General features: G+C 38.2%; 1 protein-coding gene across 1 annotated transcript in view; it reads left to right on the top strand.

Annotated features, from left to right (window-relative positions):
* SVEP1 (sushi, von Willebrand factor type A, EGF and pentraxin domain containing 1) overlaps positions 1–27,749 on the top strand; it is a 196,835-nt gene that overhangs the window by 94,541 nt on the left and 74,545 nt on the right. The window contains 13 exon segments of the mRNA XM_030293777.1: positions 3,163–3,327; positions 3,885–4,118; positions 6,014–6,175; positions 7,628–7,789; positions 14,330–14,491; positions 14,897–14,988; positions 16,070–16,166; positions 17,788–17,901; positions 18,956–19,069; positions 19,877–20,078; positions 23,343–23,500; positions 24,354–24,555; positions 26,380–26,555. Coding sequence (XP_030149637.1) covers positions 3,163–3,327; positions 3,885–4,118; positions 6,014–6,175; positions 7,628–7,789; positions 14,330–14,491; positions 14,897–14,988; positions 16,070–16,166; positions 17,788–17,901; positions 18,956–19,069; positions 19,877–20,078; positions 23,343–23,500; positions 24,354–24,555; positions 26,380–26,555 — 2,040 coding nt within the window.

Below are 27,749 nucleotides of genomic sequence, written 5' to 3'. Positions count from 1 at the left end.
TTACAGCAGACATCCTTTTTGTTTCTCGCACTAATCACATATGTCGTATTTTTAGTGACTTAGCATGAAGAGTGATGTTGACCTTTGCTTTATACTTTTTCAATTTTAGAAATATTATTTTGCATATATGTTTATTACAAAAAATTTGAAAACTGCCAAAACCCAAAGAATGAAATAAAGATAATCCACATAAATAATCCTGTAAATAATTCCATTAATGTACAAATATATGTATATATAATATACTAATGTATATGTATACACACATATAACTGTACATGTATGTGTGTATATGTGCCCATATTATCTTATTAACCTGAATTTTTAGTTAACATTTTATTGAGGACATTTTTCCTTTATTAAATATTATACTTCAGTTTCAGGGGCCACATATTATTATTTAATCAATCAATTGCTGTAACTTAGGTAAACAACTTCCGGTTGGTAGACTTTGGGTTTCTCTCCATTATAACTATTATATAAAACTTCTCAGCGAAAATTTCGGACATTAAAGTTTTAGGTAGAAAAATATGAAGTGGCATTGGCAGTGGCATGACTAGAGTAACAGGCCTCTTCTGCCACACGTGACCCAGGTTTCCCCTCCCACGTTACTGAGGTAGATTATTGAGGGTTTAGGGATACACACAGAGAGAATCACTTGCCGTCAGAAGACTTTGAGATAGGCAATGGTTGTCATCCAATAAGGATCAAAATAACAGTTTTCTAGATTCAGACATGGACAGATGGTACCACTGATCCTAAGAGAGAAGCCTTCATCCTTGAATGCCTTTACAATGGAGAGTCCCAAGATTAGCATAATATTTATTTTTTTAAAAAAATTTTAATTTTTAAAGAGAGAGAGAAAGAGCATGAGTGGGGAGGGGACAGAGAGAGGGAGACACAGAATCTTAAGCAGCTCCAGGCTCTGAGCGGTCAGCACAGAGACCCACACGGGGCTCAAACTCACAGGCCGTGAGATCATGACCTGAGCTGAAGTCAGACGCTTAACCCACTGAGCCACCCAGGTGCCCCAAAATTAGCATAATTTTTCTAACAACTTGATGAGTCATAATGTATGAAAAATATACTATATATATATGCTTTATATATATATACACTTTATATATATATATACTTTATATATATATATATATAAATGGTTTGACCTCATGATAGTCTTATAATTCAAATGAAAACTAAAATGAGATGCCATTTTCAACCTGTCAGATTAACAAATTCAAATAAGAATCGTAACACCCAAACTTGGCAAGGGTATAAGGAAAAAAAAGCATACTCACATATTGAACACAGAGGAGAAATTGGAGGACAATGGACAACATGTGTCAAAAGGATTAAAAACACTCAAGCCTGAAATTCTCCTTCTAAGAATATTCCTCAAGGTAAAAATCATGCCAATGCGCAAAGATGTACTCCATTTCATAAATTCTAAGGCGTTCATTTTTCATCTGAACATCTCTGAAATTGGAATGTCTTCTCAATAATGGTGCTTACACTGTATGAAATCCTATATGCACAAGGATGTTCAAAATTTTAAAATAACCTAAAAGTCTGAAAACAGAAACCTGGTTATTTTTTGGTATATAGACATAGAAGAGAATATTATGAAAACATTTGACACAGAAATGCCATAATATACCATTGATAAAATTAGAAAGAGATTACTAAATGATATACACATAGTATAATCTTTTATGTTTATATCTATTCCACTGTTACAAGTATCTATATGCACAAATGTGTATGTGTGGGTTTTTATATCCATAGAAGAAAATCTTGCCTAAAGTGCTATAGTTGTTACTTCTATGTGGTGGAATTATAGATAATTTACACTTTTTTTTTTTTTTTTGGTCTTACTCATCTGTTTTTCTATAATGGCTACCTAATACTTGTGGGAAAAACACTTAAGTGAAAAACAAAATTATTTACAAAATTATTTATCATAGGCAATTTTAATAGCCCAAAACAAGTTAAACAAAAAAAATTTTTAAGCAGCTTATTTTATTTAAAAATCTATTTTAAATTTTATTTAAAATTTTTAAACAGCCTACTTAGGTGGACAGGCCTGTATAAATATAATTTGATATTTATAATTTTTTTAATGTTTATTTATTTTTGAGAGAGAGACAGAGCATGAGTGGGGGAGAGCAGAGAGAGAGAGAGGGACACACAGACTGCGAAGCAGGTTCCAGGCTCCGAGCTGTCAGCACGGAGCCCGACGTGGGGCTCGAACTCACAAGCTGTGAGATCATGACCTGAGCCGAAGTCGGACGCCCAACCGACTGAGCCACCCAGGCACCCCAATATAATTTGGTATTTAAAGCACATAAGTAAGCAACAACAATATACTCAGGCCAATATTCGCATCATTTACTGGGGTTTTAGAGTGAGTCAAATACTGAGCTAGATGGTTTATGTATATTGTCTCAGTTATCCCCCAGACCTGTGCGGTAAGAATAGTGACCTCAATTTATAAAAGGAGAAAGTGTGGTTCAGAGAGATGAAAGTAATTTGATGAGGACTGTACACCCTCACATCATGAAGCTACAATCTGAATCCATGCAGGGAATCTAAAGAATCTCAAGTCTCCATGTCACATCCTCCAGCGTGGTTACATCACGTTTAACTTACATGCTATCTTCAGAAACTGACCCCACTCTAAAGTATGATGTAGCTATCTTGAATAATCCCCACAAAAGGAAACCTGCTCATGTGCATTAAGTTCGTAAAGCTGATATTAACATTTTTTAAGAGAGTGGAACAAACCCTGAAGGGAAATGGGAATTTATTAAAATTCTGCACCCACATCCTATTTACCTCTAAAGCTGAAGTAATTAACTATTAGCTCAAAGTTAGAATGGCTTACAGGCATAGGTAGCTCCACTGAGACTTCTCTTTCTTCTTTTTGGTGTAATTCTTTGGGAATCTAAATTTAAAGTGATGTGCCTAAAAATTATAAAATCATAGATGAAAACTATGAGGTTCTAGAAGAAACCCTGTATTCAGTTCATTATGGACGTCATTCAGTTCATTATGGACAATTTAAGAAATAATCAAGGGGGATCTGACTTGTGGCTTAACATTAAAATCTAAATGCTGCTAGAGACAACTGTAGAATTTTGTTTCTCTGCCCCAACTGTCTAGGACCTGGTGGCTGGGGCGCGGCTAATAGGTTGGATTACTCTTATGATGATTTCTTGGACTCCGTGCAAGAAACACCCTCAGGTGCCAGCAAAGCCAGATCTTCACGAATGAAAAGAAGCGCCCCGTTATCTAACCACAAAATTAAGTTAATTTTTAACATCACAGGTAAGGATAGACTGTCTATTTGAAAAAAACAATATTGTGGGGAAGTCTTGAAACCTATTTCAAGTGTGGAAACCTTGAAAATAGGTGTGGAAACCTATTTTGCAAATTTTCCATGTCTTATCATTCTTAGGAAATAATCCTGGAACCCAAAACTAGGGACAGCACAGTCCCCTAAGTTTTGTCATTCTTTTCAATTTAATATCACAGATACATTTTATGATTCTCGCAGCAACAAGTAGCCTTCTTTGTACTCATTTTGACATGACACACTGAGGCATGTTTTTAAAAAGCAAGAGCTTGCAGAAATTTAACATGCTACATGGGAGAACTTCATAAAAACAATCTAGATCCAGCATATAAGAGAAGGATTTAAACAAATTGCATTGTTCCTAATATTGTCCACGTACTAGTTGTTCAGTAAGTAGTGACTGAGTTTGAGTTTATCTTTCCTGGAAGATTCTAAATATGCCATTTCTTCTTGCTGAAGAACTAACTACAGTTTCCTGAAACACCGTGTGTGCCGTGTTATGTTTTATTTCCCCTTGTTTTTATCTCAGCTAGTGTGCCATTACCCAGTGAAAGAAATGATACCCTTGAACTGGAAAATCAGCAACGACTCATTATGACTTTGGAAACCATTACAAATCAACTGAAAAGGATCCTCAATGAGGAGCCCATGTATTCCTTTCAGCTTGAAACTGACATGCTTGTGGCCGAGAGCAATTCGTTGGAGACTGAAAAGGCTTTCCTTTTCTGCAGACCAGGCTCAGTGCTGAGAGGGCGGATGTGTGGTAAGACTTTTCCCTGCAATACAAAATACCTGGCGCATAGTGGGTCAGATGAGATGCACAGAGCTGTTTTACAACTATACAGGGATACTGAAATGAAACATTTCGCTCTTGCTGTGTGGTCCTTACTACTATTCTGTCTGAGGAGTCTAAGTAACCACTATTGTTCAGGACAAGAAAACTATTTCACGTATGGGACTCAGATCCTTAGAGTTCACAGCTTTCAACAACATCTCCAGTAATAATAATAATGAATACTTTTGGACCATTTCCATAGGCTGGCTGAGCACCTCTCGTGTTTAATTCTGTTTACCAATTCTGCGAAGTGCTATTATTTTTAAGCACATTTTACGGATGGCAAAACTGAAGCCAGAGAGAGAGGCTAGGCACTTAGTAAGTCTTACCCCTTAAGACAGTAAGTGGTGTAGCTAAGATTCCCACCCAGGTAGCCAATGCCAAGTTCGCGTGGCATAGAATCAGCCATTTTAAAGTGTACAGGTTCATTGGTATTTAGTACATTCATGATGTTGTTCAGCCATCACTGCTACCAAAATATTTTCATCACTCCAAAGAAGATCTCATAACCATTAAGTAGCCATTCCTCATTCTTCTTACCCCCAGCCCCTTAATTTCTAACCCCGACTGCCACAGTCTGGATCAATTCCAGCCTGTTTCCCGTATAAGCCGATTGTTTATAGATACTGGAAACTCCTCTAACCAGGTTCTGTACACTCAACTGGACCTCAACTGGACCAAATGACATGAGTCTGGTGCCAGTCTCTCTGTAGGCATGGGATCTTGCCTCCTGGATGGAAAACCTTCCTCAGCAGTTTTTATTGCTTTTCCCAGAGCTCAGTTGGGTGATCAATGCAGCCCAGCAAAAGCACATTAAAGTGGTCATTCTGAGCCTGCTCTTGTTTCCTCCCTACCTTGTGAATAAAAATTAGAAGTCACCTTGACCAGTGTTCTGCATTTCTCAGTGTGTTCTTGAGACTGCCTGTAGCAGCAGCATCTGAAGTGCTTATCAAAATGCATCTTGACTCAGGTCCTGTCCCAGAACTAATACATCTGACACTTTGGGGGCAGAGCCTTGGACTCTGAATTTTTAGTGAGTTCCCAGGTAATTCTTATAGATTTTAACATCAGAATCCTCTAGGTGCTAATTTCAAATATCCTCTCTGTGCAAATACTAAGTTTGCAAGCAGCCTTTTAGTGAGCTTAACATTCCACTGTGGTCTCAGAAATCCTCAGTCACGTCAAGTCCACCAAGTAGTAGACCAGATCTCCAAGGAAGAAGGTCCTGACATTGGCCTGTTTCCTGGGAACCCTTGAGTCTGAGGATGCCTCGGACTTGCCTTCAGTGGACAGTAATTCCTGTAGGCAGAGACAGGGGTCTGCTTAACTCATCTCTTTTACTCTCATAGCCTTTTCCTGGTTTTGTTTCTAGAAATGATGCTGCAATGGACAAGCAGTCCATTTCATAAGGGAGCCATTCAGAGCAACAGCTAAGGAACTGTTTTTCAGATCTTGAAGCCTCAAATTAACCTAAATGTGCATTGTTTTATCCTTTTCTTTCAGCAGCCTTTTCTTTGTTAGCTCTGTGTTTCCCGGGATGATCTTCTTTAATCCACACTTTAAAGCCCCTATCATGGAAGCCTGAAGCTTGGGCAATAAGAATTTGCATTTTCTTAAACAAAAAAGAATCTACTCTTGGTTTCTAGAAATACATTTCTGGAAGGTTTATCTTGTGAGTAAACCTCTGACAATAAGATTTAACACATAAACAGTAGTACTTGGAAGCGTGCTTAATTATTTTCGTACCTTAGGAAAAAAGAACCCAAATTGTTCCATTTCTCTAGTTTACTGTATTCAGTGTTTCCTGTTTGTTTTCTTTTCAGTCAATTGCCCTTTGGGAACCTATTATTCCCTGAAGCATTCTGTCTGTGAAAGCTGCTTCACGGGATCCTATCAAGATGAAGAAGGGCAACTTGAGTGCAAACTCTGTCCAACAGGGACTTTTACTGAATATCCCCATTCTAGAAGCAGCTCGGAATGCAAAGGTAATGCACATTTTGACCAGAAGCCTGAATTTGATCTCCAGTTATGAAGTCTCAATGGCAGATAGGATTATTTTTGTCTTTTGATTTTCAATTATTATCTTCATGTTTCCCTCACTTTAAAGAAGTCTATTTTTTCCCCTTTGGAACATTTTATTGCTCTAAGTCAAATTCCACTGTCAATAATTCGAATCCACATTTATCAAATAACTCAGATTTTTTTTTTAGTGAATCTCACATTAATTGGTGGCAAGGACTTCCGTAACACTTAGCAATCATGTTAGAATGATACTTGATACGAGATCAACTCTCCATTTACTTGGAAATTTATGACTATAGGTACAGATGCATGTATTCTTTCTAGTAAAGTATCTCAAGATTTTATAAAAACATTTTATTGTCATTCTCAATAAACGTTCCTGATGGGAATGTTCTCTTTCATGGTTAAAGTTATAATAAGCTACACCTAGAAGAAGGAATTTCAGACCTGCACCCCTCACTGTTGTTGCAAATGCAGATGTGGTTGCTGAATGACAAATATAAACGTGAGAGTTGCGCTAGGTGATTAGAAGTGCTAAAAATATTAGCAGTGCTGGAAATGAGCATCATTTGGAGGACGAAGGCAGAAGGAATGGATGGTGTACTTGGGGGTTGAGGATTCTGGCCCTACCACAAAGCCACTGCTTTGAATCTTAGAAAGTTGCTTAATCTCTCTGGGCTTCATGCTAAGACTACTTTTATTCTCTGCTCTGCCAGCCCTCAGATGGGGTCTGTAGGTAGGAGGGCAGAAGAGGGCCAGTTCTCAGAGCCATGAAGTTACCACTGTAATTATGAGGTTCTAGCCCAATTCGAGGTTTTGTTTTCTGTCACTCCAGAAGTAGTGTACAAGCTGAGAACTTATACAAGGACAAGTCCCCCTGTGTACAACTTGTTCTTATGACAGTACCTTTCTGAGATGGGATTTCTAACTTCACTCAAAAACCATTTATTAGCAGGGGCTTGGGTGGCTCGGTTGGGTAAGTGTCCAACTTCGGCTCAGGTCATGATCTCACGGCTCGTGAGTTCAACCCCTGCATCGGGATCTGTGCTGACAGCTCAGAGCCTGGAGCCTGCTTCGGATTCTGTGTCCCCCTCTCTCTCTGCCCCTCTCCCATTTGTGCTAGGTCTCTCTCTCTCTCTCTCTCTCAAAAATAAATAAACTTTAAAAATTAAAAAATAATTATTGGCACTTTCTAGGTGGCTATGCTAGGTAATAACGAAAGTAACTAGAAATCAGTCTAAAACTTACTAGTACAGAGAAGCATGGGGCAGTCTAAAATACAGTCTATATGTAGTTCTTTGTGTCCCTCATTGTATCCTGAATAAATTAAAATGCAGAAAACCTTACCCTACCGAGTGCTAGTTTTGTATAGCTTAATGTCATTGTTCCTAACCATATTACGTTTTTCTCTTCAGCTCAGTGCAAACAAGGCACTTACTCATCAAATGGCCTTGAGATGTGTGAATCGTGTCCACTGGGCAGCTACCAGCCAGCATTTGGTTCCCGGAGCTGCCTCTCGTGTCCAGAAAGCACTTCAACTGTGAAAAGAGGAGCCGTGGACATATCTGCTTGTGGAGGTAATCGAAGCCTTAGAAGTTGTTATTTCTTTACACCTGATATAGGTTCTATACCTGGAGGAGTGGAATGTTTTCAGCAAAACCGTTATGTCTACTGCACACAAAGGAAGTAAATTACTGTCTCTTCATGGAGAGTTTCCTTTCATTCAGCCAGTCAACACTTAAGTCTAAACACCAGCAACACGAACACTGTGCTCGTGCCTTTAGGATCCCAAAAAAAGGTGCAAGACTTGGTCTCAGGATTCAGTATTAATAAACATGTGCCTCCATGATATGGTAGAAATATATCTCATCTAGGAACTTAGTTTCCTCCTTTATGAAGTGAGGTCCTGTCTCATGTTCCTTGAAACTCTGAAAAGACATTCAGTGAATTATGACATTTCATTTCCTGTAGTTTGAAGGTTTTTGTGAGCAGTTATCCACTCTGGCTGTACTTTGGAATCATCTGCACATTTACATCAACATTTTAAAAATACTGAAGCCCTATCTGCTCTCCAGTATTCTGATTTAACTTGTCTGGTGTTCTTTTTAAGTTCTATACCCTTCCCCAAGTGATTCAAAAGTTACAAGGGGGCACCTGGGTGGCTCAGTCAGTTGAGCTTCTGACTTTGGCTCAGGTCATGATCTCGCATTCGTGGGTTCGAACCCCGCATCAGGCTCTGTGCTGACAGCTCAGAGCCTGAGCCACCTTTGGATTCTTGTCTCCCTCTCTCTCTGCTCCTCCCCTGCTTGCACTCTGTCCTTGTCTCTTAAAAAATAAAATAAAACATTAAAAAAAAAAAGTAACAGGAAAAGTTGAGTATGACTAATTTTGGGTCTCACATGTCAGCATGGAGGGCTTCAAAATGAAGATTGCAGGGCCCCACCCTTAGAGTTTTTAAGTCAGCAGGTCTGGTGTGGGGCCTGAAAATTTATATTTCTAACTAGTTCATTAGTGATGCTCCTTCTCCTTGGTCCAGGGACCAAATGTTGAGAGCCACTGGTTTGTTTGTTTGTTTGTTTGTTTTTCAGTTTATTTATTTATTTTGAGAGAGACACAGCATGAGCAGGGGAGGAGCAGAGAGAGAGGGAGAAAGAGAATCCCATGCAGGGCTCAAACTCATGAACATTGAGATCATAGCCTGAGCTAAAACCAAGAGTCGGTTGCTTAACCAACTGAGCCACCCAGGTGCCCCAAGAGCCACTGGTTTAAACAGAAATAAAAAGATTAGGGCTCCAGTTTTCAAATATTTCTAACATCCCTACCATGTACAGTTTTCCAATACAGCATAAAGACTAGAAGATGCAAACAAAACTGAAAAATGAAAACTTAAAATGGCCATGACCCTAAGGCTGAGAGCCCTGCTGCCAGGAACTCCCAACTCCATGCATGTACTTTGCAAAGTCAATGAAACTTGTTTAAAAATAAAAAGTCGCTGGCCTACCTCTGCTGCATCACTGGGAACAGAATAAGCATGCTGGTTGAAACATGGCTTTTTAAAAATTGTGGATCCTCCACTTTCTCTACACCCTTATTTAAAAACCTAAGGTCTACGGCCATCTGAAAATTTAAAAACCACTCCCTTAGTAAATAATACACATCTGTATCCAATTAGAAACAAATTTTTGGGCAACAACTGTATAGGACATTTTCCTTTGGTGCTGGGACATTCCTTTTGTAATGTCCAGCATTACATCTTAGGATCTGCAGTCCTCATAAGACGGTGCTGCAGGGAAAAAACCAGGAAGCATGCCATAATTACAGGTTTTATATACTGTGCCAGTTTCGCCAGTTTAAATCGTCTCAGTCAGGTGGGATCGCAGTACATAGAAAAGTCTGTTAGAACTTTGGAACCGGGCAAGCAGCGTTCATCAACCTGATATTTCACTGAAGAGAAGAGAATTTAACGGCGACCTAATTGAAACTCATAAATCATGTCTGTTACGTCATACCAGCTTTGAGGATTCTTCTCTTTATTAAAAAGCAAATCAGGGGGCGCCTGGGTGGCTCGGTCGGTTAAGCGTCCGACTTCAGCTCAGGTCATGATCTCACGGTCTGTGAGTTCGAGCCCCGCGTTGGGCTCTGTGCTGACAGCTCAGAGCCTGGAGCCTGTTTCCGATTCTGTGTCTCCCTCTCTCTCTGCCCCTCCCCTGTTCATGCTCTGTCTCTCTCTGTCTCAAAAATAAATAAATGTTAACAAAAAAAAAAACTTAAAAAAAAAAGCAAATCAGGCTTCACATTATGGTTGAAATTGATCTACTAAGGACTTTTTTTTTTTTTTTTGGTCAATATACAAATGAGTTTTGGAAGAAAGTCTACAGTAAAAAATTCTCTTTTTCTCCCTCACTCCCTCCAACCACAAAAGTAACTAGGATCTTTACAGTGCAACAAATTCATATCTGACAATTTTTCCTTTTAGCTTCCCAAATAAGCCTTGAGGTTTGTCTAATACCAAATTATTGCAATAAAGTGATTATAATTCCCAGAAAGTCTCTAATTAAACTTCTGGTAACTGCCATGTTTCTCCTAATATTCCCAGCATAAGTTTTAACCACATTCTGTTCGTCATAAGTGAGTTAGGCAGAGCTGAACTCAACATTCTTCTGTGGTGTTAAATAAATACCGTTTTACTTTAAACTTACATGTGTATGATTTCTAAAATAGTCTCATATATATTTGTCTTAGTTTTAAGCTCTTTCCTTCCTCCCTTCCTTATTTTTTTCGTTCTGTAGTCATTTATTTTTAGGTATATGTTTATGGTTTACCTACTCTTTTACTAAAGTATTACTTTTTGCATTCTTTAGCATGTTGAATTTAAAGTTATTTTTAAGTATATTACTATATTAAAGTAATACATATTTCATGCATTTCAATTTTTATCACCACTTAGAATATTAAATATCCTTAGGTCGGTAGCTACAAACTGAAGAGTCTGAAATTTTTCATTTTTTAAAAATGACTTTCAGGGGTGCCTGGGTGGCTCAGTCAGTTAAGCATCCAGCTCTTGGGTTTCGGCTCAGGTCATGGTCTCATGGTTTGCGGGTTCGAGCCCCACATCAGACTCTGTGCTGGCAGCATGGAGTCTGGCTCAAGCTCTCTCTCTTACACACAAAATAAATAAATAAACTTTAAAAAATAAAAATTAAAAAATTAAAAATTACGTAGACTTTTACCAGAAGAATAAGTCCCACAAATGATTTTTTTTGGTGATGGTGTTCTTTACATATGGTCCTATAGGAAAAGGAAAGATTATTGCTGAACCAGGATGATATTTCTTACCCCGGCCCCACAGAATGAAGTTAAAAGGAAGCTTAGGATAAGAGTCTCTGACCCCTGAATTTGTTTTAGGAAAGCCATTTATTTTATTTCATATTTTTTTAAGTTTATTTATTTTAAGAGAGACAGAGTGAGAGCGCGTGCACTCACATACAAGTGGGAGAGGGGCAGAGAGAGAGAGAAAGATAGAATCCCAAGCAGGCTCTGTGCTGCAGGCCTGCAGTGGGCTTGATCCCATGAACCAGGAGATCATGACCTGAGCTGACTAAGAGCCTGCCTGACCTCAAGCTCAACCGACTGAGCCACCCAGGCGCCCCAGGAAAACCATTTAAAATGCAAAATTCACTTGGCTCCAGGGCTGTCTGTGTTATCCTTAACACCATCAGGGAACAGACGTGTGGGATTACATTTTTCAGGTCACTTCAATGCACTATTTTTAGTTCTATTTTAATATCACTTTTGGCATACTTAGATTTCTCTCTGTCTCCAGTAGAAGAGGTTAAAAGGATCTTGTCCCATTTTTCTTGACTCAGAAACCACAGCTGCTTTGACCAAGATTCAAAATGAAACTTTTTCCCCCTCTCTTCTTACAAAATTAGACCATGAGGAACGGCCTGTGTATAGGCGCATGTGTGTATATTTAATACTGTATTGTATACTACATATGACGCTATTGTTATGTATGTTATGTTTACATTTACATATGCTATATGTGTATATGTATTCTTACAACATATATATATATGTGTATTTACTATATGTATCAATAATATATTAAGTACTGACTGTCCACTCCTGGAAAGTATATTGCTGATGACAACTGTCTCCCTTTGGAATATAATTTAAGCTCATTTTCACATGAAAATTCACATTTTCTGTGCCAAAAAGCAAAGTATAGGGGCACCTGGGTGACTCGGTTGGTTAAGCATCTCATTCTTGGTTTCAGCTCAGGTCATGATCTTGCACTTTTGTCAGTTCGAGCCCCATGTCAGGCTCTACGCTGGCAGCACAGAGCCTGCTTGGGATTCTGCCTCTCCTCTCTCTGCCACTCCCCCACTTGCACTTTCTCACTGTCTCTCAAATAAGTCAATAAACGTTAAAAAAAAAAAAAGCAAAATATAAACATCACTGTTATGAAAAGCCAACTGACTTGCTGATTTTTAATCTTAAGATTTTATTATTATTGCATATTAGTATAATTTTTGACATTCTGTCAGTTTCTAGGCGTGGAGTCCTTTTTTCTCTTTGAGGGTAAGGTGCTGAAAAAAATGTATGTGCAAAACAGTTTAATTCATCATAGCATCTTGGTTTCACTGGCAGAATTTATATTTTTACCTTATCATACACACTCTTACATCCTCTGAAGCAGAGTTTTACACCTTTATTGGTGGAAGATCTATGCCTCCAATTAACTACTGTAATTAGCTGTTTGGAGGTACCTTTTCCAAATAGATGATAATTTTTTTGGAAACTTGACATTCAGAAAACCCACTTTAAACTCAGCAACTTTATAATATGTTTGTGCAAAGCCCTGTCTAGAACTCTGAGATCTAGCAACAAAGAATAGATTAATTTATTCTTGGTGAGCAAAGGTATTTATAGTTTGAAGTTTTAATATACACATGTTTTTGTTATAGCAGGTATCTTGTTTCACTAAGATACTTACAATTTAAAGTTTTAATATAACAAATGTATTGAGAATATTTGTTTCTAAATAATCATTAATATCTATGATATCTTCTGCCATCTCTTGATTTGACTCCTGACTTTTTGTCAGAGGGTGTGTAAAAGGAGCACTTTTGCAAAAGATGTGACTGGCTGTTTCTGCTTAAAAACTTTGACCTAAACCTCTTGAGATGACTGCAAATGCTTTATTGCTTATTTAATGTTTATTGTCATACCAATAAAAAAGAGATGCCATTACCCAGAATATCCTGCTCCGTTGAGCCTCAAGTGCATTTCTAAATTTTTCAGTCATATTGCTACTTATTTCTGCCATACTAATTTTTATTAACAAAACCCCAAAACCTAAATGGAAAGTATGCTAAGATTCCCCAAAGCTACTTCCTTGTGTTCTTCTATATTTAAATTTATGCAGACACGTCTTGATAATTTTTGTGGTTTCCTCAGTTTGTAACGGTTTTAGGACTCATGCACATGACACCAGTCAGTCCACATAAGAACATGCACTGGATGAATTCATCTTTGGGTCACAATCTAAAATCCCAACCCAAAGATTTAGTTGTGGCTAGTCTGCCCCATCTTCCCTCTGCCAAATGCAACCAAAATTTATTGAAGAAAATACAAGTTCATGTCATATTTGAAGCTATTTCTTGTTTGGTTACCGTCCCACCAATTAGCAAGATTTGGATAAATGACAATATTCAACTGGATGTTGTTTATAAAAAGCATGTCTAACACAAAATGACATTAAGAGGTTTAAAAGTAAAAAAAAAAAAAAAAAAAAGACCCTTCCCCATAAATACCATAAATCATGGATAACTATACAGGAGAAATAAAATTTCTAATAACATGAAAAAAGCAACTTAAATCATCATCAAAATGTAAATTCAAATAACAGTGCAATTCCATTTTCACTTTCAAATTGAAAAAATACTTAAGTGATCATTATCAGTAGTGATGAGTACGAAGTAAGAGCAATTCCATACACTACTGATGGGGCTGTAAGTTAAAATCTTTTTTATTTATTTATTTTTTTAAGGATTTGACATTCTGTATTAATGGCTTTACATTTTCCATTATCTTTAGATCTATAGATTCAACGACTCAAATTCAGCTGTTCAAATTCAACTATTATCCCAAGGAAATAATCAGAGCTGTATACATAAGTTTATATAGAAAATTTCACATCAGCAATATTTATAATAGCTAACAAAGAAAAGCAACCTAAATGGCCAGTAGTAGAGGAAATGTTAGATCGTTTATGGTCTGTCAATGGCATGTAATATTTTTCTTTTCTTGAAAACCATGCTGGTTAACAAGTTGGAGAATGATTTGGGAAATGCTTAGGATATAATGTAAAGTAGAAAAATCAGAATACAATATTACAAGGTCAATTCAAATTTTTATTGAGTTAATGTGTGTTGTTAAGAGGGGTGGAAACAACAGAATGTTTGGGTGATAACATAGTGCAAGCAGTAGATATGTGCAAGAGAATATTTTCACAATTCAGTAGCTTTCTTACGACTGAAAGTTGATTTTCTTCTTTTCAAAATAGAGCATGTTGCTTCCAACTCACAAATGCTTTGTTTTTACCCGTGCAGTACCTTGTCCAGTAGGAGAATTCTCTCGTTCTGGATTAACACCCTGTTACCCGTGTCCTCGAGACTACTACCAACCCAATCCAGGGAAGTCCTTCTGCTTATCTTGTCCCTTTTATGGAACTACAGCCTCCTCCGGTTCCGGATCGATCACCGACTGCTCCAGTAAGAAGATACACTTCATTTCTTACGTAATCGCGCATGTTGGAGACTTGTGTTTGTCTTGTGGTAACCGTGATTCCGAATATTACTATTCTCAGTGGATGTGGGTGTCGGGACTTGCTAAATTGTCCTTTGGGGGGCTTTTTGATGACAGTGACTCAAAGATTCTTATTTTGGGAGCATTGAACTTGATAACTTCCACATCTCTCTCTAAGAGTCTAGGATTTAATTATATATGCCATCCATCTATATGGTCTCTTTTTTACTGTTACTAAAACAAAATATGTGTGACTTTACCCACTTTGATAACCAGAATATTGACTATCATATTTAGGTAGAGTCTACTTACTGGCAATATCTACGGCACACTAATTGGAAAATCTAATGTTTTCTTATTAATCTTATTAGGTTTTAGTTCAACTTTCTCAGCAGCAGAGGAAAGTGTAGTGCCCCTTACTTCTCCTGGACATATCAAAAAGAACTATGAAGTCAGCAGTCAGGCAAGTCCCTTTTATACTTCTAGAATCTTCTCCAGTGGAATGTTTGGAAAACATGATGTCATTTTACATGCCACACTCGGGGAAATTGCCAGATTTGAAACCTTAAGTAATCGTCTCATGGATATTATCAATGAATAATAGTATTTACTTGTGACTTCTAATAAGAACTTTAAAAAAAATGCAGTGTCAGAAATTCTGAGTACCAAAAATTGGGAATTTTCCCCAGCGATGTCTGGCATAGAGAATGTGTGGGTAAAGGGAACCTCTAAATTCACTAATAACTAACACTTATCACAAGCATAACCCATCATTTGAGTAAGGGGCATTTGGTTTAGCCAAAGGCCTTTTTTCTGATTGGCAGGAGGAGTTACTCAACTTTCATGAAAGTTATTTAAAATTTTTGTCAGAGAAAAAAAGAGATTGTTTATTGGAATAAGGTATAGTTTTTTAAAAATTAAGAGATAGAGCTCATGAACATAACTAGATTAATTGTTTGGTAGATTTAGCCATTACTCTGAATAGACCTTGCCCAATGTCATGATAAATTCTTTGGCTCTAAGTATTTTTAAGGAGGATAATAAAGCTGTATTTCTTATTTCAAGTTTCTGCAGTCTCGTCCAAGCTTGTCAGGGCTTCATAAGTCACATTTGAAACTGAGCCCAGCAGACATAGAAATTTGTAATAATAACCAGAGAAGTGACTACCAACCCTGGAGAAGTATTAGAATCCTCTGGCCAAATTTAAAAAACAATGATGCACAGATCCCCAACCTCCAGAGGTTCTGATTTAGCTGGTCTGGGTGGGAGCCCCATCCTGTGTACTTTTAAAACACCTCAAATGGTTTCTAACATGAAGGCAGCATTTGAAAACACTTACTAGAACATCACTTAAGGATAATATATATCATATATGTCCAACGTGGCAGGCACCAACATGATGCAGGCAACAGTCCAGCTAGCATTGCGTGAACTCACCCAGAAACAGGAACCTAACACTGCAAACATCAAACTCCCTAGTCAGGATCGCTTTGAAGTGATTGAGTGTTTTGTCTCTGATAGATTTCTTTTTTGCCACCCGGTAGGTTTTCCATGAATGTTTTTTAAACCCTTGCCATAATAGTGGAACCTGCCAACAGCTTGGGCGTGGTTATGTTTGTCTCTGTCCATCTGGATATACAGGTAACATAGAGGAATGCAACTTTCAATATACGTTTCAAATGAAATCATTGTGACTTGCATATCAGACTCTGGGACGCTGAAAATAAACCCTGTGAGATACATTAGACTGTATCAGTGCACAAAAATTTGATTAGGCTTGATAAACCAAGGTGAAAAAAGTGCATAAATTACAAATTACAGTTTTCTTTGCACATTTTGGAGGAAGAATAACGAATCATCTTCTCTATGAAAAAGTTACATCATAACTCACAATTTAAATAGGAATGCAGTTTCAGAGGCCATGGCCAAGGCTCCATTCTAACACAAATTAAATGTATGATACTCAACGTAGAACAATTTGTCCAGCATAAACATCTTTAAACAAACTCCCGTTTCTCTCATTGGCCTCACACTAGTGGAAGTTTTTGTGAATAGCTGTGATTTGTTGCTTTGTTTCTGTCTTTCTGGAAGCTATGCCTGGAAAAATAATATGGCTTTGAACTTGATTATGCAGGAATTATGTAAGAATTATGTTTTCTTGCAGTTTGAGTCGCATTCTAGTTCAGTCCAGAAATACAGTTTTTGAGAGAGAAGTGAACTATATCTTAAAATTATAATTTATTTAAAATAGTTTGCTATTTCCTCCTAGAAATGTAGTTTTTGCATTTTTCCCCACTTTTATGAAGCCAACATAAAATATCTTTTCAATGAGGAAAATGGTATTGAAATAAAAGAATTCACCACAAAATGAACAAAAGGAAAGTTGGAAAACAATGTAGCCCAGGCCTATCAAGAATATGGCATTCCACTTATTTCCACTTGGGTGTATGTGTGTGTGTGTGTGTGTTTCAATTTTCACAAAAATTTTGTCCCAACATTCCATAAGAAATAATGGATCTTATCCTAGAATTTTATAAGCGAGTGGTGGTTGAGCAAGGGCGTAATATAGAACAGTGGTTCTCAAATTTTAATGTGCATCAGAATCATTTGGAGGGCTTCTTGAAACACAGAGTGCTGGACCCTAACCCAGAATTTCTGATTTCAGTAGATGGAGGGAAGTTTTGATCATTTGCATTTCTGTCTCATTCCCAGGTAATTGCTTATGCTATTGGTCCAGGGACCATTTTGAGACCCAGTGGTGTAGAGGAAGAACATGGGTTTCTGGCAGAGCTAGCCCACCGATAGCTTGTGTGCATCCTATGGAAAGATATATCCTCACTCTAGGACACCTGGTATAGGAGCTGAGATCTGGCAAGACTTGGCCCCACCCCCTCTTCTCAGCCAGTGGTCTTGGTGGAAAGTATACATGACTCGGTGCTTTTCACTTTGGAGTTAAGCTAATTTCTGGCTCCATTTTATGCTCCCAGGTCTTCCCCCTCACCCTTCCCACCACCAACCTCTAACTTGGGGTTTTCTATCTTTTATGTATTTTTATAAGGATATCTTAAATCTCTTTAGAAAGAGGCAGTGCTTTCATTAAATACTTAACTAGACGGTAGCACTTAAGGGATATTGCCCTTTCCTTCATCACCACCGCTCCCTATACATTCAGATGATTGAGAGAATTATCTTTAAGTGATCATGGTTCTGTTTCTGTTAATCCTTCCTTTGATTGTCCTTCAGTGTTTGGTTTCCATTTTAGGCTTAAAGTGTGAAACAGACATTGATGAATGCAGCTCGCTGCCATGTCTCAACAGTGGAATTTGTAAAGACCTAGTTGGGCAGTTTGTTTGTGAATGTCCATCTGGTTACACAGGTAAGAGGAGAGTTTGTTGTCTTTACAGTATAAACATTGAAATCATTGAAATTTCATTGCTGGAAATCAAAACCACAAATAGTATCTTACACTTGTTCGAATGGCTATCATCAAAAAGACAGGAGGTAACAGTCTTGGCAAGCACATGGAGAAGAGGGAGGCTTTCTTGGTGGGAATGTAAACTGGTGCAGCCTCTAATGGAAAAGAGTATGGAGGTTCCTCAAAAACTTAAAAATAGAACTACTGTATGATTCAGCAATTCCACTGCTGGGTATCTATCCAAAGGAAATGAAGTCACTGTCTGGAAAATTTGTTCATTGTAGCATTGTTCACAATAGCCAAGATATGGAAGGAAGCTTAAGTGTATCTCAAGGGATGAATGGATAAATAAAAGGCGATCGATTTATATGTAGTGGAGTGTTACTCAGCCACAAAAAAAAAAAAAAAAGGAAATCCTGCCATTTGCAATAACATGGACAAAAATGGAGGGCATATGCTAAATGAGATAAGTTGGACAGAGCAAGACATACTGTATGATCTCACTCATATGTGGAATCTAAAAAAGTCAAACTCACAGAAATGGAGTGTCAAATAGTAGTTTCCAGGGGCTGGGTGTGGGGTTATCATATATGTCATTTAAGGGTACAAACCTACAACTACTAGATAAGTAAGTCATGTTTAAGGACTTGGGGAATAAATTCAACAGAGAGGTGAACAACTAACAAATAATATAAAGTTTTTAAAGCAGATCACACTTATCATCCTAACTATAAATAAATATAAAAATAAATAAATAAGCAAGATATTCACGGTCATCATTTTCCGTCCTATGCTGAAAATACCAGATTTCCTGCTAGAAATATTTTGCAATAAGTAGAATGGAAGAAAACATTTTACTGCAATATATTTGGCAAAGAGCAACAATTTTTCACAACTATATTAGCCACAATTTCTGATTCTTCTGTTCTTACACCTGAATGGCTTGCTTGAAAACTATTAGTCTTAAATTCCTTTCAGGTTTTCTCTGGGTAAAATATTCTGTTATTCTCTGCAGGTCAACTATGTGAAGAAAATATAAATGAGTGTAACTCTAGTCCTTGTCTAAATAAAGGAACCTGCATCGATGGCTTAGATGGCTATCACTGCTCCTGTGTGAAGGGATACACAGGTAAGATGTTTCCATTTTTCCTTCATTGTCTCAAAGTCCTGCAAAGCACCACAAGGTACTACATTTTTTTTTAACATTATGCTATGTTAACATTGACTTTCTGATTTTGTAACTGTGCTATTATTATCTAAGCGAAAGTCCTTTGAGGAAATTCACCCTGAAGTATTTCAGGGTAAAAAGGCATCAAGGGTGCAATTTAGTCTCAAACAGTTTAGAAAAATGTGTGTGTGTGTGTATGTGTGTGTGCACGCATATGTATGTGTGTGTAAAGGGAGACACGGAGACAGAGAGAGAGAGAAGACCAGAGTTTTATGCTAAGATAAACATTCAAGAAGGAACCGGAAATAAATTGTGTAAGATCGTATTGCAAATTGATGCTAAATAAAATGATGTAGTATATATAATTTATAAAGAGAAATTTCCAGAAGAATGACCAGTGAAGGAAAAGGGCAAGGTCAAAGAAACAGTAAAATTTTGAACTAAATTTGCTAGTTTTATCTTTTAACATTATCTCAATTAGATGTCCCTTACTAATGTTAGCTTCAGGAAGTTCTAAGATAAAAACAGAAGATTACCAAAAAAAAAGAAAAAAGAAAAAAGAATGCTAAAATGACTTACAAAAGCCAAAGCTCATTCAGGAGTGGATCTCAAAGCAGTGTGACAGGCCAGTAGTTCTAACAGCTTCCCTTCCAGGAAGGGAATCTCCTGCTTCCTTCAGAAGCAGCATCCTCCAAGGAGTCAACACTTTGATCATGGTTTCGAGAAGGTTAACATTTGGGCTCTTTCCTCGTCCTCTTCCATCCCCAGGCCTGCACTGTGAAACAGAAGTCAATGAATGCCAGCCAAGCCCATGCTTAAATAATGCCGTCTGTGAAGATCAGGTCGGGGGATTCTTGTGCAAATGCCCTCCTGGATTTTTGGGTACCCGATGTGAAAAAAACATGGATGAGTGTCTCAGCCAACCGTGCAAAAATGGAGCTACCTGTAAAGACGGTGCCAGTAGCTTCAGGTAAAGCCCTAAGTCTGGTGCTTTGCACTATTTTCATTTTCTTAACCATTCAGTCATTCTGCAGTCTTTACCGAGTATTGCTGTGAGCCCCAAGTCAGCCATTCCCTAATTCTAGCCCAAGAATAGACTACAGTAGACTCTCCCCACCACCTGGGGTTCTGATTCACTAAGTCTGGGCTAGAGTCTAGGCAACCTGTATATTTTAAGTTCCCCTGTGATTCCGATGCACAGCCAGACTTGGAAACCACTGTTCTATACTTGGGAGGTCAAAAAGATCAAAGGAAACAGAGTAACACAGAAGCAAATACCCGAAGCACGAGACAAAACCTCATTTTTAAACGTTTTATATTTTAGCTGGAGGTTTTACACCAGCTAAAGTCAAAGGAAATTGTGCAATCATGCTGTCACAGGGCCAATCGACAGTCTCTGTGGCTTTCAAACATTTTTTTTTAGCTCAGTAAGCCTTGCTTCATAAGAAATCTAATATGAATGTAAACAAGTAAAAAAAATAAATAAAAACCAAACTTTTGTGTTCGGAAACAGTAGTATTTGTAGAGAAGAAACACTTTGTCTTCCTGAGGCAGCTCTTGGGGTGCCAGTGGAATATCGTTTGAAAACCAACACTCTCCTTCATCGTGATCAAGTCTGCCCTATTTCATCCTGTTACCCGTGCAGGGTGTATGCCTTCTGTAGTACAGATACAAAAAACAGAACTCGTCTCACTTGCAGAATCTTAGGAAACTTTATTGTCCTCAACATGCCACTGTCTCTGTAAGTTTATAAAAGTTAAAAGAAAAAAACACTCTACCCCAATTCCAGCGTTTCCCAGTCCTCTTCTCGTTCAGCAACCCCCCCCCCCGTTACTGTCCCCCAACAAAATAGCCAGGGCATATCCAGAAGAAATAGGAAGCAAATTCTGCCAGTGAGACTTTCACTCTTGATGTGGAAATGAAATCTTATCAGTGTAGCTTCATCTTTCATAGGCTGTTTACATCTTCTGGCATATAGTGCCTACCCATAGGAAATGAGAAATTTCCAGATAAACACAGAGTTCTAAAGTCTCCCCAACGTCAAAAACAATTGCTGATTACCAAATCTGTCTAAATCCTAACTAGAGGAAAGGTGAAGGTAAACTCTCCTAATTCCGAGGAAATGTTAGTTGTCACCACAGTGAACCTGTTTCACAGACAAGGATATTGGACTGCCGTGATGATGTCAAACATGGGCAGATAAAGAGGAGTGAAATTCTAGCCAAAATAGATTTATTGCCAAATGGAGAGAGCTCAGTAAAGATTCCTCCCCCCCCCCCCGACAATTCCAACTGACATTTTCTCTTAACCCCTGAAACACCATTTATTCTTAGAGGTCCCCATGGAAACATGCTACTAACAATGTTAACTATCATGTATTGGACTGATCGTTTTTAATTAAATATTTCAGACATACAAAAGGTTACCAAGAACAATAAAAGTCACACACTCATCACAGCAATTATCAAACCTTAGCATTTTGTCATATTTGATTCACATCTTTTGGGGGTTTTTTAATGTTTATGTATGTATGTATGTATGTATGTATGTATGTATGTATGTATTTATTTATTTAGAGAGCATGCGTGAGCAGGGGAGAGGCAGAAAGAGGGAGAGAGAATTTCAAGCAGGCTCCACGCTGTCAGCACAGAGCCTGACACAGGGCTCAATCTCACGAACTGTGAGATCATGACCTGAGTTGAAATCAACAGTTGGATGCTTAACCGACGGAGCCACCCAGGGGCCCCCACATCTTTTATTTTAAAGAAGTACCTTCTGAAGATAGTTTTGGAGTCCCTTCAATACACATACACAGACACACACACACACACACACACACACTCCTCTTTTTCCTCAATAGTAACCACTATTCTGAAGTTGGTGAATATTTTTCTCATTCAGATTTCATTTTTTACCACATAAATAGTATATAGTATAATTTTATGTATTACATAATTGGTATTATGTAATTTAGGTTTTGTTTTCACTCAACATTATGTGTTGTCAAGGTTGATACATTTGGCTCTAGTTTATTTTAACTGCTGATTAGTATTCCAGTGAATGATTATACCATGGTTTATTTTCCCATTCTCCTTTTCATAAATATTTAAAATAATGCTTATGAACATTCATTACATGTGTCCTTGTGCACTGGTGCAATAATTTCCTGGAGCACGTTAAGTAGAAATGGATATACAGCCTATGGGAATGCAAACTCTCAACTTCCCTTGACAATCCCAAATTGTATTTCTATTCACTATATGAGATTTCCCATTTCATGACACCTATATCAGCATTTGACATTATCAAATATATTTTCCATTCTGACAGGTTTAAATGATTTGTTGCATACCACAGAGACCATATGGCATGATGATTAAGAACAAGGCACTAGATTGAGTTTAAAATCCTATTCCAGAGGCGCCTGGGTGGCTCAGTTGGTTAAGCATCTGACTTCAGTTCAGGTCATGATCTCACAGTTTGTGGGTTCCAGCCCCACATCAGGCTCTGTGCTGACACCTCAGAGCCTGGAGCCTGCTTCCGATTCTGTGTCTCCCTCTGTCTGCCCCTGCCCCCCGTTCACACTCTGTCTCTCTGTCTCTCAAAAAAAAAATTTAAAAAACTTTTTAAATGATATTAATTAATTAATTAATTAATTAAAAATGATACTCCATTGTTTAATAACAAGGGAACTTGGGCAGATCAACCTCTCTGAGCCAGTTTACTTGTCTGTAAAAGGGGAATGATAATAACGCCACTTCATTAAACCAGTAAAGATTGGTTTAATGTATATAAAGGCTTTAGAATGGCACGTGAGCTTTTTATATTTTTTCCTAGCACTTCTATGGGGAGAGAACTCCCAGTGTGTATATAATACTTCAACTGGATCAGACCTACTTCCTACACTATTTTTGCTACTACAACACTCCAAATATATATTGTCTTAAAGAGGTTTAATCAAAGGAACTAAAAAAATAAAGGTGACTAACAAAGTATTGTTTTTACGTGGAACATGTTTCAGCATTTCAGAGTATTTTACCCAATTTATTTAAACTAAAAACAAACAAAACCCAATTCACCCATTTCTGCCATCCCACCTCCACTCTGGCAACCACCCATCTGTTCTCTGTATCTATGAGTTTCAGTTTTCAAAGGCTTTTGAGACAATATTGTCATAGATGGGAGACTTCTTCTGATGCCTTTCTATGTGTTAGTAACATTTTGTTTCTTTCAGGTGCCAATGTGCAACAGGCTTCACGGGGCCATTCTGTGAATTAAACATCAATGAATGTCATTCTAACCCATGTAGAAATCAGGCCACCTGTGTGGATGAATTAAACTCATACAGTTGTAAATGTCGGCCAGGATTTTCAGGCAGCAGGTGTGAAATAGGTATATATGAACTCAGTATTACTCATAACAGCACTAAAATTATTGATATCATAAAAGTGTCCATTTTTACCTATTCCAAGCACTGTCTACATACCATAACCTATGCTAAGTATTTTGAATTTACTTAATCTTCATAGCCATCCAGCAGATGAGGTAATATTCTCCCCCATGGCACAGGTGAGGAAACTGAAGCTTAACGGGGAAATAGAGAAAATGGAACATAGTAGAACTCTTCACATTCTACATGTTTAGAAAGGACGCTTGATTTAGGAGGACTTGGTTTCAGAGTCCGTGGACACGAATGAGAATCGGTGCCGAGCAGCTTTCTCGGGACGCTGGAGTCTCTTAGCTCTAGGACTTTTGTTTTCTTGAGTGTGGTTTGCAGGATTGGGGCAGAGCTGAATTGCTCATGAACTAGGGAAGAACTAGGGGCTTGAGTAGAGATGGAATGTGGCCCTTGCAGTTATCCCTCCTCCTCTCCTGCAGTATCAATTACCCCGTTCTGCGGAGACATCCCATCAGCATATAGACATGCCTTAGTGTCTCTAAGTAAATGCCAGCTTTACTAACTTCCCAATTCCACCTCTCCTTCTAGCTATTCCCTATTTCTCTGCTTCCTGACACTACTGAGTGCTCTCCCTATCTTAGATACCCACTGATTATTCTATTTAAAAGAATGTGTTCTATATTTTATAAATAATATATATTTAATGTTGAAACTGCTTCTCAGATCATCATATTTACTGAAACGGGCTGCTTTGACAATAGTACTACATGATCTGCTGATCACCTTAGACAGTTGAAAAATGCCTCCCAAGTGCCACGGGCCACACACTTTTCTTATTTGTTGCAGACCAGTCTTCAGGTTTTAACCTGGATTTTGAAGTTTCGGGTATCTATGGGTACGCCATGCTAGATGGTGTGCTTCCACCTCTCCATGCTGTAACCTGCACCTTCTGGATGAAATCCTCTGACACCACTAACTATGGGACACCGATCTCCTATGCAGTTGAGAATGGCAGTGACAACACCTTCCTCCTGACCGATTATAATGGGTAAGCAAAACCATCAGGAAAGCCATACGCTGGATCTTATCCCGGCACCAGGTAGAACTGACATTGGGGATGGGGGACAGAGGAACAAGGGGGTCAGGTGCCCCAGCAGGACAGCAGAGTGACAACAATCAAACAGAACATTTGGGCAAGTTCTGTAAGAAAGTTTCAGGGATAGTACCTTCTGCATGTATTATGTTTTGCTATTTTCTAAGTATCACTTCATTTGATCTTCATAGTGACCTGAGGAACTCATTTTACAGGTAGCAAAACAAAGTTTCAGAAGGACTAAATGATTCGCCCAAAATCTTACACCTTGGGAGTGGAAGAGCTAAGTCTCAGACTCTGACTCTTAACACTGACACTCTTTCTTTCACATATCAGAGCCTCTGTGGGTTGAAGGATTTCAGTGACATTACTGACCCATGCGAGACACATATATTATGAATCCACCTACAAGTTCAAGTGTACAAAATGATATTTCTTTATTTCCTTTTGGATCAATTAATTCCAACTGCAGGGCCCCATCTCTCTGGGCTGTCAGAAAGGCCATCCTCAGCTGTCTCTGCCTTCTTTTTCTATTGGGCACTTCCCTACCTTAGATTTTTGCAGATTGTCAAAACCCCACAGAGCTGTGTTAAAGAGCCACAGACTTGGCCAGGACTTTTGTCATCGGTCCTTTGTCCACACTGCTCTCCACTGGGCTGTGAACTGCCCCGGCTTCCGTGGCTCCTTCAGAATCACAGCTCTTTGCTGCGTGGAATCCTTACCTTCAATCTAGACAGATTCTGTGGTGTCCTTTCTCTGTCTGATCCTCCCAAATTTCTGTCCTGTTGTTACTGAGCAGGTTGCCAGCCCCACAGAGCTCCCTTCTCTCTCCTTAGTCCATGGGACGCTCACTATTCTGGTGGAAATCGTCCTGTCCTCAAACCCTATTCTTCTTAGTGGACCTGAACTTTCAGAAACAAAATCCAAGGTATTTGCAAAAAAAAAAAAAAAAAAAAAAAACAAAAAAAAAACCTCTCCTGAGGCAAAATACATATAAAGAGAGAATCTGTTACCCCCTTGAATAGCAGAAAGAAAAGGGGAAAACACAAAGGGGAAACAATTAATATTATAAAGATACCATTTTTTTCCACAAACATCTTTGAATAGGGACTAAGAAGATGCAGAAAGAGATATTTAACGGATTCTTATCTTCCTTATGAGTTTTCCCTAATTTTTTCTTTTTCTCCAATTGCTTTTGAAGATAGTGTACTTTAAGCTGCTTCTTATCTTTGACATTCCCCAAAGTGACATGGTTGTTGGAACCCTCTTGTAGTTGGTCACCTTTGTTTAGTGCCAATTATGCTTTCTTTTGGAGCGACATATGTTGTCTGCCCTGTGACAGCTTCAGCAACCCAGAGACAGAACTTCTTTCTGAGAGTCATCTGAAGCTTGTTCCTGGTCTTAGGAACATCCATTCAGAAGGAAGGAAACCAGTCTGACGTTTGTACAACTCTCATTCCTTCCATCCTTGATTCACCGTCTCCAGGATAGACAGTTGGTGAATTATCTCACATTGTATCAGCTTCTCACATCATCCTAAGACTTCTTCCTACCCCTTCATGTTTAAGAAGCATAAATTAATTTTCAATGAACTACGATAAAGTATAATTTGTAAACCAAATCTGCCTCAATGAAATATGACTAAATGGAAGAAAAGAAGTAATGTTTTTTCTGGAAGTGCTTAAAGAACAAAAAAAGAAAAAGAAAAATAGCAACATGTCTTACAGATGAGATTACAACATATGACTGATGACTCTATTGCCTGGAATCTTTTCACAGCTGGGTTCTTTATGTGAATGGCAAGGAAAAGATAACAGACTGTCCCTCCGTGAATGATGGAAGTTGGCATCATATTGCAATCACTTGGACAAGTGCTAATGGAGCCTGGAAAGTCTATATCGATGGGAAATTATCTGACGGTGGTATGGGCCTCTCTGTTGGTTCAGCCATACCTGGTATGTCTTAGCTAAAGGAATGTAATTCTGTTTGATGCCAGACGTGCGGGTGCTTAGATGAACATCAAGTTTGCTGGTTTTGTTGTCCTTGGTTCTACACAAAGGTCAACAATTATCTCTCGATTTCTACTCCCTGATTATCCAGACTGTGAATTATTAGAAGCTTTTCCTAGGTGAGCTGTGGGACTCCCTGTGTAAGAAATGCGACTGGGGACTTAGAGTAAGACTAGCAAGATCCATGCTGAGGTAACAATGGATGGCTACAAAACTGTCTTCCAAGGAGGAGAGGAGTTGCTGGTGTGTTCCATTTGCTTATTTAGTTTCATGATCATGTACGTAGTATACAAGTATATCCAATATATAAACTGGAGCACTGCTAATAGTATCTCTCTTTAATGCCCTTTTTCACGGTGAGCCCAGCATCCTCCTATGCCGCCATCTTCCCAGCAATTCTTTAATGCCCTTTTTCAAATGGAACTCAAACTCTTTTCTAAAAGTACTTTTTAAAAGGTATTCAGAGAGTTTTTGTTTGAAGGAATGCAGAAGTATTAGGTGATACGGGGTTCTCAGTATTGTATGGGGCAATATGCTTGCTCTATCTGGATCCTTCTATATGTGGCATTATTATCAGGTGAAGTGGGGTGTTGTTCCCTTTTTGTGTTTAAGTATTCTTAGGTTCAACTATCTCTTCTCTTGATAGTGGGATTGCAGGTGGCTTTTATTTTCTTTTTTATTCTCTTCCCATATTCATAATGAACATGTATTTCCTTTATGGTAAAAAAAAAAGGATTTGTATATTTAAAAAAAATAAACCATGATAAAAGAGAGAAAGTAGGTTAAAGGAATAGGAGAATAAAACCTGGAAACTGTAATAGTAACCACCCAAGGAGATGGTTGTCTGCCCACATCAGTATAAATGAATTTGAGTCCATAAAAATTGCAGAGCTCCAACTGACAGAGCTTAGTGAATAGATGGCTTCAGTTTGGGTGACTAGGTCTATTGAAGAGTCTCTTAGCTGAGAAAAGAATTCTAGGAAGAAGGACAGTTATCAGAGCAGAGGTTAGGAGTGAGGTAAGATTTTATATCTGATTTTAGACATATTGAGTTTGAATTCTAATCACAGGAATACATGCAGCTAAAAACATAGGTTTTTACCATTTTATATCAAATTGACAGAGTTGTTTTTGATGATA

The sequence above is a fragment of the Lynx canadensis genome, chromosome D4 (genome assembly GCF_007474595.2).
Source record: "Lynx canadensis isolate LIC74 chromosome D4, mLynCan4.pri.v2, whole genome shotgun sequence".
Taxonomy (NCBI): domain Eukaryota; kingdom Metazoa; phylum Chordata; class Mammalia; order Carnivora; family Felidae; genus Lynx; species Lynx canadensis.
This window is presented reverse-complemented; position numbering and strand designations above follow the sequence as displayed.